This window comes from Lactuca virosa, chromosome 2, assembly GCF_052849685.1.
Source record: "Lactuca virosa cultivar CGN04683 chromosome 2, Lactuca_virosa_CGN04683_v6, whole genome shotgun sequence".
Lineage (NCBI taxonomy): Eukaryota > Viridiplantae > Streptophyta > Magnoliopsida > Asterales > Asteraceae > Lactuca > Lactuca virosa.
In genome coordinates this window covers 53,476,205-53,497,335 of record NC_136427.1, presented here as the reverse complement: position 1 = coordinate 53,497,335, position 21,131 = coordinate 53,476,205, and the positions used below count along the sequence as shown (strand labels likewise).

The window sequence follows — 21,131 nt, the reverse complement described above, 5'->3', positions numbered from 1 at the left end:
TAAGGATTCTTATATAATCTAAACTTTGTATCTTTTCTTTTTCAGATGTCGGGCTCAAACTCCTCCAACGCTAACTCCTCGAACCCACTTTCTCTCTTGGGCATTTGTGGGAGGGTCACATTTGATGGATCTAACTTTAACGATTGGATTCGCAACATTCGCATGGCCCTGAGGGTCACATTTGATGGATCTAACTTTAACGATTGGATTCGCAACATTCGCATGGCCCTAAGGTATGAGGACAAGGAAGAGATTCTAGACAAAGAACTCATCGATATCAACGAATCTACTGCTACTCCCGAAGAAATTACCGAGTATAAGGCTCGATGCAAAGAGGCGACAAAGGTGTCGTGCATCATGGTAGCCACTATGACTCCCGAGCTTCAAAAGTTTTACGAGGACTATAGGCCTTATGACATACACCAAGATTTGATGGAAAAGTACCATCAAAGTGCGCGTCAAGAGAGGTATGAGATAGTTGCCTCGTTAATAACAACCAAAATAAAGGATGGATAGTCCATCACGACCCACTTGCAAAGAATGCAAAGATATGTGGATCGTTTGCTCAAGCTAAATGTCAACTTCGATGAAGAGCTGGCCATTGATATTATCCTCCACTCTTTACCTCCTTGTTATGAACAGTTCAAGATGACTTATCATATGAACAATGATGAGGTGACCTTGAGCAAACTTCAAGGGTTGTTAAGAACTGTTGAAACCCGCTTGAAAGGCAAAGCCGTCGCATCAACTCCTACTACTGTTGTCCCTGTCTTGTCAATTGGACAAGGGAAGGGGAAGATGAGGAAAGCTCCTTCTAAGAGCCACAAGGGAAAGTCTCATGTTGGTTCTTCTTCAAGTGGAACCAAAGGTGGTTCTATTGCTCCTTCGTCTAATCCGAAAGATGCAGAGTGCTTTTACTGTCACGATAAAGGGCATTGGAAACGAAGTTGCCCGAAGTATCTGCAAGATATCAAGGATGGGAAGATAAATCCCACCTTCTCAGGTATTTACACTATTCAATCTAATAACTCATCACATGCTAGTTCTTGGGTCCTTGACACAGGATGTGGTTTTCACATTTGTTTCGATTTGCAGGTTCTAAGAAGAAGTAGGGATATGGAGCACGGGAAGATGAACTTGATCATGGGGAATAGGAGAGTGTCGCCTGTCACCAAGATTGGAGTTTATTCTTTATTTCTTAGTAATGGGTTAGGGTTAGATTTGAATGACTGTTGCTACTCGTCAGAAATGGCGAGAAACATTATTTCTTTTCATGGTTTATATAAACAAGGTTTTAGATTTTCGTTTAATAATGAAATTGGTTCTATTAATGCTTTCTATAATGGTAAATTTTATTTTGAAGCATTGCCTTGTAATGGTATATATGAAACTGTGATGGTTGTAGACAACTTAGGAAATAATGTGTTGCATATTGATTCGTCCGATAGTTTGGACAAAGCATGCTTGTGGCATTGTCGTCTTGGACATGTCAACAAGAAGCGTATAGCCCAACTCCAAAAGGATGGAGTGTTGGAGTCATTTGAATTAAATTCAGATGATACGTGCGAATCTTGTATGCTTGGAAAGATGACTAAATCACCTTTCACTGGTACTTGTGAAAGATGTGAGGGATTGTTGGATCTCATACACATCGGTGTGTGTGGGCCCTTTAGAAAATTCTTAATCAAGCACAAGTCGGAAACCTTTAGAAAATTTCTTCTATGTGACTTTTACCGATGATTATAACAGATATGGGTATATCTACTTAATCAAGCACAAGTCGGAAACCTTTAAAAAATTCAAAGAGTTTAAACAAGAAGTGGAGAATCAATTGGGCAGGAAGATAATATGCTCAAATCCGATAGGGGTGGTGAGTATCTTAGTATCGAGTTCCACGACTATCTTAAGGAATGTGGAATTGTTTTACAATTGACGCCACCTAGGACACCGCAGCTCAATGGTGTGGCTGAGAGGCGCAATCGAACCTTGTTGGACATGGTTCGTTCCATGGTGAGTCGAGCTTCGTTACCTATCTTATTCTGGGGGTATGCCTTAGAGACTGTCGTACATATCCTTAATTTAGTCCCAACTAAGAAGGTTGCCAAAACACCTCACGAGATGTGGACAGGGAAGGTTCCCTCGTTGGCACATATCAAGGTTTGGGGTTGCGAGGATTTCCTAAGACGAGAGACTCACGACAAGCTTGAACCTCGCAGTGAGCGATGTATTTTCATCGGCTACCCGCAGAAATCCTTTGGATATATCTTCTACAGACCGAGTGACAATGGTGTCATCATTGCGAGGAGAGGGGTTTTCCACAAAAGAGAACTCATATGCCAAGAGGACAGTGGGAGGCAAATTGATCTTGAAGAGCTACAAGAATCAAGTGATGAAGGAACCTCAAACATTAGCACTCAACCCGAGGAGGAAACTCCTGTTGAACCAATTGATGAGTCCTTACCTCTAAGACATTCCAGTAGAGTTAGTGTTCCACCCGTATTATATGGCTTCCATATAACTGCTGAGGGTGATACGTTTATTAGTGATAGTACACTAATAAATATGGATGAACCTAACAACTACAAGGAAGCCATGGCAGGCCCGAAGTCTGCAAAATGGAAAGAGGCGATGGACAGCGAGATTCAGTCCATGTATGACAATTAAGTTTGGAACTTGGTTGACAATTTACCAGGTCGTAAGACGGTCGGGTGCAAGTGGATCTTCAAGAAGAAGACCGACATGGATGGGAAAGTGCACACATTCAAGGCACGACTGGTTGCGAAGGGTTTCACTCAAACTCCGGGAGTTGACTATGACGAGACCTTCTCACCATTGGTCAAGATCAAATATATAAGGGTTATGCTGGCCATAGCTGCGTTTCATGATTATGAAATATAGCAGATGGACATCAAAAACGCTTTCCTTAATGGAAAGTTGGTTGAGGATGTTTACATGAATCAGCCAGAGGGTTTTGTAGATGCAAAGTACCCTAATAGAGTGTGTAAGCTTGAGAAATCCATCTATGAATTGAAACAAGCATCTCGCAGATGGAATCTTTGTTTCGATGAGAAAGTCAAAGAGTTTGTTTTTTCGAGAAGCGAGGATGAGTCATGCGTATATGTCAAATCTAGTGGGAGTATAGTTAGCTTCTTGGGATTTTATGTGGATGACACACTACTCATAGAAAACGACGTCCCGACCTTACAGGAAGTTAAGTCCTGGCATGGGAAGTGTTTCGCTATGAAGGATCTCAGAGAGGTTGCTAATATTCTAGGGATAAGGATATTGAGAAATAGGAGCAAGAGACTAATAGGACTTAGTCAAAGTACTTACTTGGATAAAGTGTTGAAACGTTTTAGCATGGAGAATTCCAAGAAAGGGGGGTTACCAATCCAGAGCAATACCAAATTGAGTAAGACTCAAAGCCCGAGTACCGATGCTAAGATAGCGGAAATGAGTCGAGTACCATATGCTTCCGCTGTTGGCTCGATCATGTACGTTATGACGTGTACTCGCACTGATGTGGCTTTTGCTTTGAGCATGGTCAGCCGATATCAAGGGAACCCTAGTAGAGCTCACTGGATAGTAGTAAAGAACATTCTTAAGAATCTACGAAGGACGAATGACTGGGTCCTCGTACTTGGTGGAAGTGAAGACTTAAGAGTGACAGGGTATAGTGATGCTATTTTTCAGACCGATAGAGATAACTTCCGCTCTCAGTCGGGCTGGATATTTACCCTGAATGGAGGAGCAGTGACTTGGAAAAGTTCCAAGCAGGAGACTGTGGTTGATTCAACGTGCGAATCAGAGTACATAGAAGCGAGCGAAGCATCGAAGGAAGCGATATGGTTGAAGAACTTCATCGGAGACCTTGGAGTTGTACCGGCCATAAAGGAGCCTATGGAGATTTTCTGCGATAACGAATGAGCAGGTGCCCTGACCAAGGAATCGAGGGATCATGGGAGATCCAGGCACATCGATAGAAAATACCACTTCATCAGACATCGAGTAGAAGAGGGACTCCTCGTAGTAAAGAGGGTATCATCAGAGGAGAACCCAGCATATCCCCTCACAAAAGGTCTGAGCAGGGTTAAGCACTTACAGCCTGCGAGGAGCATTGGTCTGAAGGACGATATTAGTTTTAGTGATTAGATAGTTGTTTAGAAGCTTGTAATAGATAAAATGTAATTGACATTTGATGATTGAATAAAAGAGTTTTATTTATGAGTAAAGTTACTATCTTGTGTCAATTGTTTACTATTGTTTCACTTTTGCATGTTTTGACTTCCAGAATAATAGGATTATTCGAATTATCCACAGTCTATCATACTTTGGAAGTAGGTAATGAGGTTAGACTGTCATGAATTGGTTTGTAGATTGTCTAAGTGTTTGGACATAGCAAAGGTTTGCTGCAACGTTCATGAGTGCTCCTGAAATGAGATTTGAGTATTGGATTAAACCCACGCTCATATGAATCACTTCATGGAATTTATCATGAGTGATTGTGAGACGATAATATCGTATAGTCTTTAAACCGATATATATGAGTTGTTGTTTACAAGTTGGTTGTGCATTGATAGTGCATAAACGCATCAGTAACTTGATGTTATAAAACATATTGTTGTGTACAATTTAATAAGTAAATAGTACAAACATATAAGTCAAAGTTTATCTGTTCCTTTTATCCTAAGAGGATTTAACGTGATATCTTGGGCCCCTCGATGATTTTGTGTTGACTTATGTGCCCGGTCAGGACTGAATTGATGTGTTCAATTAAGTTCTATTTCAAACAAATCAGAAATCAGGAAACAAACTGTTGGACAATGAGTATGACTTTATTCCATGTCTTTGTCCACATGATATCTTAAGAACGGAGGACTATATGATCCCTTATCTAAAGGACTCGTTATTGACTAGGTCAGAGTTCGACAGCGGCTTTTGAGAGCTACGATTGCTAATCGGATTTTGAAGTCATACTTGCAGGTATAGTTATTAGACTTATCCAAGTGGGAGACTGTTAGATTAGGTGTCTAAGCCCATAACTATAATTGGTATGTACTTGACCCGATAGTAGCATGGTCCTTTTGGGTTGCCTTCACCATAGCAATTTGATAGGATGAATTATAGAGAAAGAGGTTAATTGTGATTTATTAATATGTTATAAGAATAATATATTAATTGAGAAATCATATTATTTAATTAGTATTGATCAGAAATTAATTTGAAATTAATTTGGTGATCAAAAGAGAGTAATTGAATTAAGGGGACTGGTATTCCAATTATCTAATAGTTGCAAGTTGGGCTTGTGGATCCCTAAGAAGAGATGGACGAAATCATATGCATAGTCCACATAGATTTCGTCCATAAGAGGCCTTCTAGAAGGATCTACAGGATTTCTTAAGGCCTAAGCAGAGAATTAGGGTTTCAGTCAAATACCCTAATTGCACAACTATATAAAGACCCCATAACACCTTGAAATCGGCCACTTGCTTCCAAGAGAATACCCTAGCCGATTTTGAGCCTCCTAACCTCTCTCATATTCTTCCAACTTGCTACTTGGTGTTTGTGACTCACTAGAGGTGCAACAATTGAGGCACTAAGCTCTTGAAGGTCAGGATCTACAAGCTACAAGGAAAAGGTATTCTTCTAACTTTGTTTTATGTTATAAATTCTGAAAATTGTATGCTAGTTAGGGTTCATGCTTTGGATGATTTGATTTGCATGTATAACTTGATAAAAACCTAGATCCAAAGCATTAGGGTTGCATGTACACCATAAGAATGTTGTAGTGCTCAAAACCCATCAGTACAGTCCTGACTTCGCCTTCCCACGATCACCGATAAAACCTGAAAAACATAAAAAACTGGTTAAGCACAAAGCTTAGTGAGTTCCCCCAAAATACCCCATACAATAAACATACAAGCATGCATAACGGCCCACAATCATCATATTGGAATGCCCAGGCCTAATCATTCCTCGGACTGGAATGCCAACATGCAAAGGGTCCAATAAGCTATCGAGCTGGAATACCCAGGGTTTGTAGGCCTACCGCCTCAACCCAATGGCTCTTCTCGAGCCTCCGTGCCTAAGGCTTACAGTTGGCCCGCACCGGGTATCTTGGCCTACAACACAAAGTAGGAATGCCTCAACCCACTACCACCATATGTCGACATATAAACAATCAAGGATCAATTAGGCACATAATACAGACAAACATCAATCATACAACTCACTACCACCTACTAGTCCTCTCACAGCACATTGTCTCACTACCAGCTAACCTCCATGAAATGCGTAACGATAAGTAACCAGAGGTGAGATAGCCACTCGAACAGATGATCCTACTCTAGAGCCACAACCAAACAAGGAACATGAAAGAAAGCCTAGATCAAGAGTTCTCGGGCTATCCTACATGACTACATACAACCCCTAGGGCACTCCACTAGATGATAACCAATATATCACTACTACAACATCTTATATATAAGGATATATACATACATCTAACATGTCACTATAGCACAACAACATCCTATATATCAGGATACAGATCTAACAGATCACCACAACATAACAACATCCTATATACCATGATACATAACCTAGTGGTCGACATCGGTACCTTCGACCCACATGTACAGTGAGGAAAACTCATTTGAATCGAAGAACTCTGAAACACTATGATACGATCCCCTTTATGTACTACTTGCACCCGCGAATCCACTAACACTAGAACCATATAGAATCTTAATTAATATCCCAAAATCCTCAAGTTTGACCCTTGGTCAAAAAGTCAACAGTCGACGGAAGTCAACGAAAGTCAAAGTCCAAGTCTGTTGAGTATGCCCAACGTACTCAACATACGCGGCCTGATCCTACTCCTTCATTAAGCACTTTATACCTTAAGGTCTTTTGTCCAGAGCTCAAATCTTGACTCAAAACATCGACTTAAGTCATAAGTTTCCACCTTTATGACTTTCCATGGCTAGAAAAAGGTCAAAAAGCTAAAACCCTAACTTATTAATCCATTAAGAAATCACAACTATTGAATGGATGGGATAGAAGGACCAAGATCACATTTTTATGGTTCCTAATAGCTCCATAATGGATAAAGTTTCCAACTTTATCCATTAGGATGGTCCAAAAGCTCATAACAAGGTCAAAAAGTCAACGGTCGACAAAAGTCAACGAAAGTCAAAGTCCAAGGCAGTTGAGTATGCCCAACGTATGCGGCCTGATCCCACTCCTTCATTAAGCACTTTATCCCTTAAGGTCTTTTGTCCAGAGCTCAAATCTTGACTCAAAACATCGACTTAAGTCATAAAGTATCCACCTTTATGACTTTCCATGGCTAGAAAAGGTCCAAAAGCTAAAACCCTAACTTATTGATCCATTAAGACATCACAACTCTTGCATGGAAGGGATAGAAGGAACAAGATCATATTTTTATGATTCCTAATAGCTTCATAATGGATAAAGTTTCCAACTTTATCCATTAGGATGGTCCAAACAAACAAGATCTAGTCTTTAAGTCTCAAAGGGACAAAAAGTGCATCTTTCTCAACTTAATCCATTAAGTCCAAGTCTTCAACCTTCAAATTTGAATCAATATGATGATTAGATGGATAAAGTTTCCAACTTTATCCATAACAAAGTCACAAAACTTTCAAGATCTAAACTTTATGCACTAAAGTGACCAAAAGCTCATAATACTTAAAACTAGCTAGATCTAACAAATGCATCATCAAGATTCAAGCTTTATACCTCCAGAAGAAAGATCAAGGTGAACAAGGTCTGGATCTACAAGCTCCAATACAATCAACACTTCTCCAATGAGCTCCTTCTTCTCCAAGATGCACCAAGAACACTCCAAAGCACTCAAAAACTCAAGGATCTCAAAAATGGGGCTAGGGTTTCGAAATTAGGGCTAGAGAGGATGTAGGCTGAAGGTAATGGGGTTTGGAATGAGTTAAGGTCTTTAAAAAGGTTCCAAGACCCAAATATTAGGGTTTGTATCAGGCTTGCGTACGCCCAATGTACTCCTGGTACGCCCAGCGTACCAACTTGATCCTCCGTGACCAACCTTGCCTAGTACACCCAGCGTACACCCTGTACGCCTAACGTACTCGCCTTAACCCAAAACCTTCCTAACTTCTAACGGTCATAACTTCTTCGTACCAACTTCGTTTTCGACGGTCTTTATATCCATGGGAAGGTATTGAAGAGCCCCACAATACTATCTAGATATCTTGGACTAAAATCTTCTCGACCAAAAATCCATATTTCATGCAAGACCCCCGCCTATGACTTTCCCTTTTCTACCCTTTGGCCCAAAACACAATTCAAAGGTTAAGATCTCGCAGCCATCATTGCCTCCATCCGAAAGGCCTAAAGATTACCTCCTTAAGGCCCAAAGCCTTTACACAATCGACTTCCGGCCTACGACCCTGAAAGAAGAAATGACAAGAAACAGGATGTTACAATCACTTTCTTTAGTCTTTCTGCCAGGATCTTAGAAATTGTTTTGTAGAGGCACCTACTTAAACTAATGGGGCGAAAATCACATATCGTGATAGGATCTTGGATTTTGGAAGTGAGGGTGATAAACGATGCATTGCAACCCTTGTCAATGAATCCAGAAGCTTCAAAATGTTTCACTGCAAAATAGAAGTCGTTTCCATTCACCTCCCAATGTTTTTTAACAAAGCGAACGATTTTAACAAAGCGAACGAAAACCCGTCAGGTGTAGGGCCCTATCCGAACCACAAGCCTAGATCGTTGACTTAATTTCATCAAGTGTGAAAGGATCCTCAAGAGAGACAACCATATGATGGGGCAATTTCTTGAACATAGAACATATAAACTTACGTCTTAATCGAATCGGCTCAGAGAAGTGCTTAATTGCAATCTGCTTGATCATATTTGGATCATTGATCCAAAAACCATTTTCTTTGAGACTGTTTAGCCTCTGTGACCTGAGATGCTTGTTTATCATCCCATGGAGGAAACCACTATTCTCATCACCTTCTAAAGCCCATCGGACTTGGGATTTCTATATTCTTGATTCCTAAGTAAAGAATGTTGTATATATAATAGTTTTTGTGGAATAAACCCTTGAAAACAATGTTGTATATATATAATAGCTTTTGTGGAATAAACCCTTGAATATAATGATATGATGTGGTGAGTATACCTAGTTTAAAATGGTGTGGTTATTGCAGTGTTGTAGAAATCGGCATTGGCGGCCGATTAATAGGCGATTAATCGTTTGGCGGCCTCGAACCGATTACGATTAGGGTGCTTGCCGGAAATTGGTCAAAATCGGCCAAACTCGGGCTTGGCGTCCTTGGCGGTCATAGGCGGGAAATATTTAAAAAATTCAAAAAAAAAATAATTTTCAAATATTACACCAAAATTTTAAATTTTTAAATTTGTAAGCTTTCAAATTTTAAAATATTATACTAAAATTTTTAAATTTTCAAAAATTTTAAATTTAGAATTTCCAAATACTTCATTTTTTAGGAAATATTAATTTTTTAAATAATTTTATTAATAATTTAGGGTCCCCGATTAATCCCCATCGAGTCTGATTAATCGCTTATCGTCAGTCGACCGCCGAGCTACCGCCGACCGATTTTTACAACCTTGGGTTATTGTAACGAGTTTGACGCTTAAATTACAATATTTTTTATGTGGCCTAAACAAACAAATCTTGGTTGTTTTTAACAAGAGAAATTAAATGACATTATTTAATTTCTCTTTTAATAATTCACAAAAATAGCGTAATAACTTTATTACCTAAATAAGTGTTTGAAGAATGACTCGACACCATTGCTAACCGATTTCTTGATAAGAATACTCAATCATTACACATTTCCATTTGTGTACAGCTAGCTGCTGGCGGCCTGCTTATTTCCCAACAATTCGCCAGCCAATAAGCCACGTTTGTTGGTGCACATATGGAAATAGTAGCAAAGAGTATATAAAGATTTCTTGTTTAATTTTTCCACCAAATAAACTTTTCATACATCCATTCCTCAAATCTGTGCCTCAAAACCTCAAGTGGGTCTTCATATTTTGTAGGTGTCCTACTTCCACTACTTCCAATCCCCTTTTTCTATCAACTTTCTTGCTTATTCATCGATCATCTCTTACTCATCTCAATCAAAGTAGTTGTTTATTAAATTCATCTTTTCACCAATAAAATAGGAGAACGTTTCTCATTTGATGTCTATAGATCAGCATCTGGGTTTTTGCTAATTTGAATCCATCTTTCGCTTTCTCGGATCTCAACGGTGGTAGTTTTTGATTGAATTCATGAGAAAGTTTGCATTGACTTTATTGAACACATAACGATAGTGCTAGAAACAGTATGAAAAATCTTTTAAAGAAGCTACACATCAAGTCAAGTCAGTCATCAGATTCAAGCTCACGACGGTCTGTATCAATCGAAACCCATTCCGAATCTCAATCGGATGAACTCAATAAACCCCTATCTGGGATCACGGGGTGGCTTAATTCAGTAACAAATAAGCGAAGTTCAAGTCCTCGATCTTCTTCAAATTTGGAAACGATTCAAGGGTTTGACTCCGTTAGCAGTAGTCAGTTGGAAGCTGCGATGGATGAAGTGAGGGTTTGGGATTCAGGGTCTCGTAACTCTAGGGATCCAGAAGTAGAAGAAGAGTATCAACTTCAATTGGCTTTGGAGTTGAGTGCGAGGGAAGATCCAGAAGCTGCTCAGATCGAAGCTGTTAAGCAGATCAGTTTGGGTTCTTGTCCTCCAGAGAATACTCCAGCTGAAGTCTTGGCCTTTCGATATTGGGTAGGTTGAGTTCTTATTTCAGTTTGCTACTTTTGAATATATTTCTAATACACGATATAATTACGAACCCCAAGATTTTGTCATTTGCGCATTGCTTATCTCGATTCTTTAGTGATTGGATTTCATTATTAGGCTATGCAATTTCTCTACTTCTGTTTCGATTTCATTAGGCTATGCAAATTAATCAACCAACTAGTTACTTACTGGAAAGCCTCGTTTTCTTTGATTTTCTATGTCTTTCTTCATTAAGTCAAAGAGGAACATCCTTCTTTCTGCATTAAGTCAAAAATAAACACCTTCCTTTTTGCATTAAGTCAAAGATAAACACCCATATATTACTTACCAAATCAAGTCTTCTAACACCTTACAATAAAAAGAAACAAGAAGTTTGTAAAAAGCCAGGACTTAATGGGACAACTTCATTTCTCTAACTTTCTATATTAAGTCATTCATGTTGCATTAAGTCTGAAAGATACAATTGATTCATATTTCTTACTAGTAAGCATGTTTTATAAAGAAAATATGCTTATTAGGTTCTAACTTTTCTCATGTCCTAGACTCATTCATACTTCACAGAATTACAGTGCTCTTAGCTATGATGACAAGATTCTTGATGGGTTCTATGATCTTTATGGAATCTTAACGGGGCCCACATCATCAAAGATGCCTTCCCTTGTGGATTTACAAAAAACACCCGTATCAGATAATCTTACATGGGAAGCCATTTTTGTCAATAAAGCTGCAGATTCCAAGCTTTTACAACTCGAACAAAAGGCCTTGGACATGGCTGTTAAGTCAACATCTGGTCAAACTTTGGTGCAAAGACTTGCGGTTTTGGTTTCTGATCACATGGGGGGCCCAGTTGTGGACCCTGATAAGATGTTGATTGCTTGGAGTGATCTTAGTTCTACATTAAAGTCGACTCTTGGAAGTATGGTTTTGCCTCTTGGATCTTTGAAAATTGGAATGGCATGTCATCGAGCTTTGCTTTTTAAGGTATCTTTCTACATTTATAGCATCCTACTTTCAAGGTATCTTTCTTAATTGGGCATTATACTTTGAAAATTAATGGAATTTCTTGAATTTGACAATTTGAAGTGGTTATGATTCATTGGTTCTTTAGGGTCAAAAGAATCAGATCTTGAGAAGAATGTAAGAAGTTGTAGTAAGAAAACTCATTATTGAGACAAATGTTGAATTACATAACTATCCCTAGTTTTAAGCACCTTGATTAATTGATTATGTCATTTTGGTTCTTCAAGTCGCAATGATCACTTAAGAAAACAACTCTTAAGTGTTATAGCAACAAACAACTATTGGATAAGATGCCAAAAAAGTAACCTTGATGAATACCATGTGGTAATTATTGTTATTTGTATTTAAATAGGGTTATCATTTAGTTTCGAAATGTAGATTCAAGATAGATCTAACTTATATTGATTCTAAGCTTAAACCGGATGTTACAACTTACAACCATCAAGGAATTGACTATTTTAACCTTAGGGTGTATACCGAGCAAATTTGTAAAAAATTAGGACCTAATAAACCTTTCACTTGGTTGTAGAATCTTTTATTTCCACTTAATGATATATAATTTATATTCTTTTCAACTACCTTTCCCTTTGTAGGTTTTGGCTGATAGTGTAAGCATCCCATGTCGCCTAGTGAAAGGGAAACAATACACGGGCTCCAACAATGTTGCAATGAACTTTATAAAACTTGATGATGGAAGGTTTTGCTCTTAGCTTTAATGCATCTATTCATGTTGAAATTTACTTCAATCACATCAAGATTACTATTAAGCATTAACTAAAACAATGGTTTACACTTTACTTTACATGATCAATAGGGAATATATTGTTGATTTAATGGCGGACCCCGGAACCCTAATTCCATCTGACACAATAGGAGGAGGAGGAGGAGGATTAACTGTAGATTATGATGAATCTTTCTCATCAAGTCCATGGTCTCCAGACGATTTAGCTTCCTCAAGAAGTGGTGTCACTAGTTCATCCGGTGAATCATCCGTGGTGGTTGCCGCCACCACCAACTCGTTACCGGTGGTGGCAACCACCACTAAAGAGACCAAACGTGGTGAAGCTCCGACGATGACAAGGACACCTCATCATATACACGCAAGATCCACATCATGGACCGAAGGCATAAGCTCTCCATCTGTCCTCAAAATGAAAGTCAAAGACGTTTCACAATACATGATGGATGCTGCAAAAGAAAACCCTCAATTAGCTCAAAAACTACACGATGTTCTACGCGAAAGTGGCGTTGTTGCTCCACCTGATCTCTTCTATGAGGAAGAAGAATCAAGTGAAAGTCAATGTCAAAGTCAAGGTCAAGGTCAAGGGCATTTTGGTCATTTAAATAATTTACCTCACCCTCGATTCTTACCTCCATTACCGAAAGTTTCTGGCAAACCAGAGAACCAGAACGTTTCTTACATGAGAAACGTTCCGGTGGCGGCGGCGGCGGCTGCCGCCGCCGCATCGATGGTGGTTGCCGCCACGAGAAGTATAGCGGACCTGAAGATGCAACTTCCGGTGGCGGCGGCGGCAACCGTGACGGCGGCGGTTGTGGTGGCAACCACGACTGCTTCGGTTGCAATGCAGTGTGAAAATGAAAGTTTGAATTTTTTGGAGTCTCCAAGAAGAGATGGAGATGGAGAAAGTCAAGAAAATGAGAGAAGATCGGATAGGTCAACGGGTAATGAAAGTACAATGTCTGAGGTGTCACTTGATGAGGTGGCGGATTGTGAGATAGCATGGGAGGATATCACATTGGGTGAACGTATCGGATTGGGTACTTTTTTTTTTTTTTTTTTTTAAATTTTTTATATGGTAGAATGCAATAAATGGCAATGTATTTTCTTTGATCTGTTTATTATAGCATCTTACTTTTGTTTTTTTTTCATGTTACAACATTGTGTTTTGAAAAATCTACCAATTGAGTAGATTTTTTGGAGTATAATGTCCTAATAAGAAAATGAATTTAAAGTACAAGGCTATAATTTTGTAGATTTTTCAAAGTAGAATGTTGTAACATGAAAAAAGAATGAAAATGTGTTGCTATTTCTTGCATTAAGCCCTAAGATTTACCACTTCCATGCATTCTACAATATAACAATTACAACATTTTTGTTTGATCTTTAATCAAATTAACTAACATGAATTGTCTATTTGGAGAAAGAACAATTTTTCGAAGAGAATTAATCATCTCTACCCTTATTAATGATTTTTGTGAGCAAAATACGATTGAAATTGTGCAAAATATATGTGATAGATATGATTGTGAGGATATATAGAAAAATCTTTTTGTTCCGAGTATGTAATTGGAAAAAAGAGAAACTATGGTGATGTTTTTTTATCGATTTTGTTCACTTTCTTATAAATTACTTTATCATATGCATTAATAAATAATTAAATATAAATAATATATATATATATATATATATATATATATATATATATATATATCTTCTCTTTGTTGCAGGATCATATGGAGAAGTATACCGTGGTGATTGGCATGGAACTGTGAGTTCATATTCATTGTGATTAGAATATACTTTTATAGATATATCGAAAAGATACTGTTTCAAAAGAATATATATATATATATATATATATATATATATATATATATATATATATATATATATATATAAATTTTTAAAACATGTGGACCCCACAAGTCTGCAAACATTCAGAAGTACAAAAGAACACTTTCAAAACCTGCAAAATACGATTGGTTTTATTGTTTTATAAATTATAACCATTGGTTAATTGTTGTTAATCTTGATGATTTTATGTAAGAATATAGTTTTTTGATCTAAAAGATCTATATGTGACTTTTTTTTTTTTCTCATTGTATAATTTTTCAGGATGTTGCTGTTAAAAAGTTCCTAGATCAAGAAATAACTACAGAATCCCTTGAGGAATTCAGAAGTGAGGTATGTTTTTCTACAGACGTTGACACCTTTTGTTAAATGCTTATATATGCAACAATGTTTTCACCTTTTTACTAATTTATGCAACAATGTTTCACCTTTTTACCAATTTATGCAATAATGTTTCAATCTTTTACCAATTTATGCAACACTGTTTCACTTTTTTTACCAATTTATGCAACAATATTTCAACTCTTTACTAATTTACGCAACAATGTTTCACCTTTTTATCAATTTATGCAACAATGTTTCAATCTTTTACCAATTTATGCAACACTGTTTCACCTTTTTACTAATTTATACAACAATGTTTCACTTTTTTTTAACCAATTTAGGCAACAATGTTTCACTTTTTTTTACCAATTTATGCAACAATGTTTCACCTTTTTACTAATTTACACAACAATGTTTCACTTTTTTTACCAATTTAGGCAACAATCTTTCACTTTTTTTACAAATTTACACAACAATGTTTCACCTTTTTACTAATTTATGCAACAATCTTTCACTTTTTTGACCAATCTATGCAACAATGTTTCACCTTTTTACCAATTTATGCAACTAACACAAATCATGCAACCACATTGTTACACATAAACGTTGCATCTTTTCATCCTAGAATCACACATAGTCACACATTTGGTCTAAAAATCTCACTTTGTTGAATAAATTACTAAACTTTCTGAACATGGCTACATAAATAATCATTCAACCCTTTCTCTAAATATAGAATTAACATATTTCTTTAATTTATTGGATTACAAGGTCAGGATCATGAAAAGAGTTAGACATCCAAATGTTGTACTCTTCATGGGAGCTGTTACACGTGCACCACATCTTTCAATTATAACCGAATTTCTTCCAAGGTATGTCAATGTCACAAACAAATTATATAAAAAAAAAGTTTATGTAACATTGTTTCTTTTTATTTGAATTAATAAAGTATGTTTATTTTTTTGCAGAGGTAGTTTATATAAGTTACTACACAGGCCTAATAATCAACTAGATGTTCGAAGGCGATTAAGAATGGCTCTTGATACTGTATGATGCTCTCTTTTAAGGGTTTTTTTGTATAAAAGTTTTGTCATGTTTAAAAAAGTATTTGAGAAAATGAGGATACACTTGTTGGGGAAATTGAAGGAAAAAACAAACGAGGGCAATTTGGTAAAAGGTTAGGACTTAATGGGGAAAGCTAAGTTTCCATTTTTCTCTATTAAGTAGTTCTTTCTGCATTAAGTCAAAAAGAAACACACCCATATAATATATATCTTTGGGTTAATCTCATAAAAGACCTTATATTTTATGTTTTTTCCGGATTAAACCTTAATTTTATTTTTTGCCTGAAAAAGAACTCGTATTTTTTCCGGAAATGCCCTCAACTTTGTATTATTTTCCGAAAAAAAATCCTCAAACTTCTAAATGCTTCCGAATAAACCCTCAACTTTTTTAGTTTTTCTCGAAAAAACCCTCAAAATTTACAATTTTTTTGGGGAAAAAAATGACTAAAAGGGCCAAATCGGAAAAATGAAAAAATACAAGGTGTTTTTCAGACAAAAAATAGATTTCAGGTTTAATCCCGAAAAAACACAAAATATAAGGTGGTCTTTTATGAGATTAAGGGGGTGTTTCTTTTTGATTTAATGGATTAAGCTCTTAATCTGGAAAGGTGTACATGACTTTCTTTTTTATTTAATAAGCTGTACATGACCCTTCTCATGTTAAAATTGATGAATATTGTGAAATTTGAGTTTTGGGATGTAAGGGCAAAATGGTCATTTAGTCTCATTCAAACAGTTTATTCACTCCAGAAAAGAAACAAACCTTACGTATACAACACTTTACCCATACAAGAGGAAAAAATAATCAACCCCCAAATTATTCCCCTTTTAAGTCAAAAAGACATTAATACCCTTAGGTTTAAGCAACTGACAACCTCATTACCTTGTTAGAAGTCTCTATAATCACATTAAAAGTGCACATCCAAACACCCTTTATCGACCTCTATTCCACTTACAAATTTTGATTTTTTTTTTTTATGGTTTCATCCATCATATTAGTATTTTTTTTATATATCTTATTATTATTATGAAATTAAAATTTCAGGCTCGAGGTATGAATTATCTGCACAACTGCACACCTGTTATAGTTCACCGTGATTTGAAGTCTCCAAATCTTCTTGTTGATAAGAATTGGGTTGTAAAGGTAGTATTCCAACTTTATGACCATTGAAAAAGACATAAATGCCCTCCTCATGTGTATTGCTGCTGACATTTTAACCTTCAGGTTTGTGATTTTGGGTTGTCAAGAATGAAGAACAGCACGTTTCTTTCATCAAGGTCTACTGCAGGGACAGTATGTGTCATTTAATTATTTTTTATTTTTTTTAAAAGTTAGATTAATACTGTATGAATTTTCTTGACTATTCCATATTTACCCCTGTTTTTTTTCTTCAGGCAGAGTGGATGGCTCCAGAAGTCCTAAGAAATGAACCTTCTGATGAAAAGTTAGTATTTGACTTTTTTTTTTTTTTTTCATATTTACTCATCTACTCATCTGTAAAGTAATTAGTGTTGTTTCTGTTTCTTTTTTACTTAATGAGGACATGACTTAATCAGATAAGCTATATATATACGAATGTTTCTTTTTGACTTAATTTAAAAAGAATGACTTAATAGAGAAAGTCAAGAAAACACGCCTTTCACCATTAAGTCCTAACTTTCATTCGGTTTTCCCAAGTATTGGCAATTTTTAAAGATCATTTATCCAGAGGAGAAAAAATTACAAAGCCTAATGAGAAGAAAAAAAAAAACGAATTTCAGATACGATAAAAAATAAGGCTAAATGCAAAAAACAACAATGTACCTTCATTTATTTTTGTGTTATAGCATATTACTTTCATTATACTTCCAATTTTCTCTTATCAAGGCATTATACTTTGAAAATCCACCAATTATTGCATTTTATTTTCAAATTTATAGCAGTGGACTTTTCTTTATATTAGGTAGATTTTTCAAAGTACAATGTTGTAATAAAAAGAAATCAATAAAAGTACATTGGTATATCTTGCATTTAAGAATTTAGAGTAAATTACACGAATGGTCCCTATGGTTTAGGGTAATTTGCGCGTTTGGTCCCTAACTTATTTTTTTAACTCGGAAGGTCCCTATTGTTTTTGTTACGCGCTTGGTCCTGTCTTACCTAAAAAAACTATTTTGCCCTTGATTTTTCAATTTATTTAAATAAACATACCCCCAACCCCACCCCACCCCCCTCACCTTACCTTACCTACCCCACCATTTTTCCATATTTAAATAATAGTCTTTTTTGGTAAGACAGTGACCAAACGCGTAACAAAAACAAACAATAGGGACTTTCCGAGTTAAAAAAATAAGTTAGGGACCAAACGCGCAAATTACCCCAAACCATAGGGACCATTCGTGTAATTTACTAAAGAATTTGAGTAAATTACACGAATGATCCCTATGGTTTGGGGTAATTTGCACATTTGGTCCCTAACTTATTTTTTTAACTCGGAAGGTCCCTACTGTTTGTTTCTGTTGCGCGTTTGGTCCCTGTCTTACCTAAAAGGACTATTTTGCCCTTGATTTTTTAATTTATTTAAATAAACACACTCTCAACCCTACTTCCACCTCACCTTACCTTACCTTACCTACCTCATTTTATTAAAATAAATTAAAAAATCAATGGCAAAATAGTCCTTTTAGGTAAGATAGGGACCAAGCGCGCAACAAAAACAAACAGTAGGGACTTTCCAAGTTAAAAAAATAAGTTAGGGACCAAACACGCAAATTACCCCAAACCATAGGGACCATTCATGTAATTTACTAAAGAATTTATGTTATGTTTGTTATGCAGGTGTGATGTATACAGCTTTGGTGTTGTTTTATGGGAGCTTTGCACAATGCAACAACCATGGAGTGGAATGAATCCAATGCAAGTTGTTGGTGCAGTTGGTTTTCAACATAGGCGTCTTGATATTCCTGATGACATGGACCCTGTCATTGCTGACATCATCACTAGATGTTGGCACACGTAAGTTTTTTTTTTATTTTACTTTTTTTTTTCTTTGAACATCTTTCTTATGAATCTAGTCTTGTTTATATTTTTGTATCCAAACAAATTGCAGAAAATCACTTGTACCTTCATCATCTTATCAATTTAGTCACTTAACTAAACCATTGTACTTCTTTTGACCATTTAAAAAACCATTTTCACGTTTCCCAAAATCTTGATATCGGGATAAAATACGAAAAAAAAAAAAAAAAAAAAAAAAAAAAAAAAAAAAAAACTACTTTTTATCATTTTATTGATTTAGCCACTCAACTATTATTACAACAATCATGAAAAAGTAATAGTTAAGTGGCTAAATCGATAAAACAATGAAAGTGTGTAGTGTTTTTCTGTATTTTGGTCTTTTCTAAAGTGGGGTAATGGTAAATGGTTTTTTATGGATAAAAAATATATAGGCTTATATTAAAAATAGTTAAAAGTATCTAAATCAATTAAATTATGAAGTTACGTTATGCTTTTGACCTTTCTCGAAACTTGGTAAATGTGAAAAGTTATTTTTTTGGTCATACTATAAAAAAATATAGTTGAGTGGCTAAATGGATAAAGTGCTAAAAGTATGTTATGCTTTTTAGTATTTCGGCATTTTAGAGGAGTATATGTGCATGTTAGTGCTATAATAAAAGATATGACATATTTCTTTTTTGTTACAGAGATCCAAGACAACGACCTACTTTTGCCAACATCATGGCTGCCTTGAAGCCACTTCAGAAGCCGAATACAAGTTCTAAAACACCGAAAGACTAGTCGAATTGGATTGCATACAATCTTAGAATAATGAATTTGTGCAAGTTATTTGTTCGGTACACATTGTGAGAAATATGTCACATCATTGTTAAAAAATGGCAATGAACACACAAGTTTTAAAGAATTTTGATTTTTTTTCTTCCGATATGGTCATTTTCATGTTTTTTAAGGTTGTTCATGTGACCATCTCAATTTCATCTTTTGTAAATTCGTGTTGTATCGAGGTCATAGTTACTTGTTTATAAACAATCATGTTGTGTGTTGGAATCTAGCATTCAAGAAACCAATGATTTTGTCAAGATATTTTTGTCTTACAATCATATACTCATGTGTATGTTAAGGTTGTGTTTGCACTAGACTGGATTAGTAAGTTTTCTAGAGATGTTTTCAATGACTAGGATGAGATGGGTATTGTCACACCCCCAAACCAGACGGCGGAAACGTCCGGGGGTGGAGGACTTCATTTATAGTATCACAACACATGTATAATAGTAATCAAAGTACAAACAACCATTGTATTAAAAAGTATAAATATTTACATGAGTTTCACGAATGTATACCGTAACTAAAAAGTTGTACAAAAGAAGAAGACAAGACATAAACAGCTCCATCTTCTCAAAAGCATGGGGAGTACCTGTTTACTGGTTCCCTGAGAATACAAGTAATTTGAAAAGAGAGTATCAACATAAAGTTGAGTGAGTGCATAAGTATTTATGTTCTGAAAGAATGTCTTCTGTTTCTTGAATATGTAAACTGTTTCCAGAAAATCCTATATTTTCTGCTGTATATGAAAAGTAGTTTTAGTTGCATAAAACTGTTCTATTTGTAAACCAATGTTCTGTATTTGTAATCCTTTTGTAAACTTGTATCTATGAGTATGTCTGAATTCATTAACTGTTACTGTAAACTGTAATGTATTCCTGTAAACTGAATCTAGTAAACTAGTACTTTGAAATAGTACATAAGTTTAGTTAACTATACACTAACGTATTGTTAATATCTTTTAATAAGTTATTATAACCATACTGACTAGATGACCTGACCCAACGCTATTAGTGCGTTGAACACATGTTGATAACAATTTGTCACTCACAGGCGTGTATGCCTGACTGTAGCTAGCAGTCCGAGTGCGGGGTTGTCAATCCCAATATAGATCTATACACACATTGTTTCGATCCCCGGCTGGAGATTCTGGTTATAATGTCAGGATTTTACTATATTGTTTAAATGAATTAAACAATCTGTACTACTTGACTCATAAAAGCATATAAACGTTACATGTATAATACTTATGAAAACTCAATCATTCTGAAATAAATGATTAATAGTATGTTCTTGAATTAGTACTCTTAACCTGTATCTGAAAGAATGTATACGCTTGGATAGTTTTGAATTAAACCTTTGTTTTGTAAAACAATGTACTCTAGTATGCTTGAATCATGAATTAATGTTCTGTGAATCATAAATTATACCTATTATAATTTATATGTACTTTTTGTATTGATACCTAGTATT

General features: G+C 35.9%; 1 protein-coding gene across 2 annotated transcripts; it reads left to right on the top strand.

Annotated features, from left to right (window-relative positions):
* Positions 1 to 9,897: 9,897 nt before the first annotated feature.
* On the top strand, positions 9,898 to 19,915 carry LOC145159114 (putative serine/threonine-protein kinase SIS8). 2 transcript variants are annotated; one of them, XM_079078016.1, is made up of 13 exons: positions 9,898 to 10,822; positions 11,399 to 11,818; positions 12,451 to 12,554; positions 12,672 to 13,636; positions 14,327 to 14,367; positions 14,715 to 14,783; positions 15,546 to 15,646; positions 15,743 to 15,821; positions 16,884 to 16,982; positions 17,064 to 17,132; positions 17,234 to 17,283; positions 18,657 to 18,833; positions 19,523 to 19,915. In XM_079078016.1, the coding sequence occupies exons 1-13, from the start codon at positions 10,373 to 10,375 to the stop codon at positions 19,614 to 19,616; spliced, it is 2,718 nt and encodes a 905-aa protein (XP_078934142.1). In that variant the 5' UTR covers positions 9,898 to 10,372; the 3' UTR covers positions 19,617 to 19,915. The 2 variants fall into 2 exon arrangements, with proteins under 2 accessions (XP_078934142.1, XP_078934143.1); XM_079078017.1 differs by having other exon boundaries at positions 10,686 to 10,822; positions 11,380 to 11,818.
* Positions 19,916 to 21,131: the final 1,216 nt, after the last annotated feature.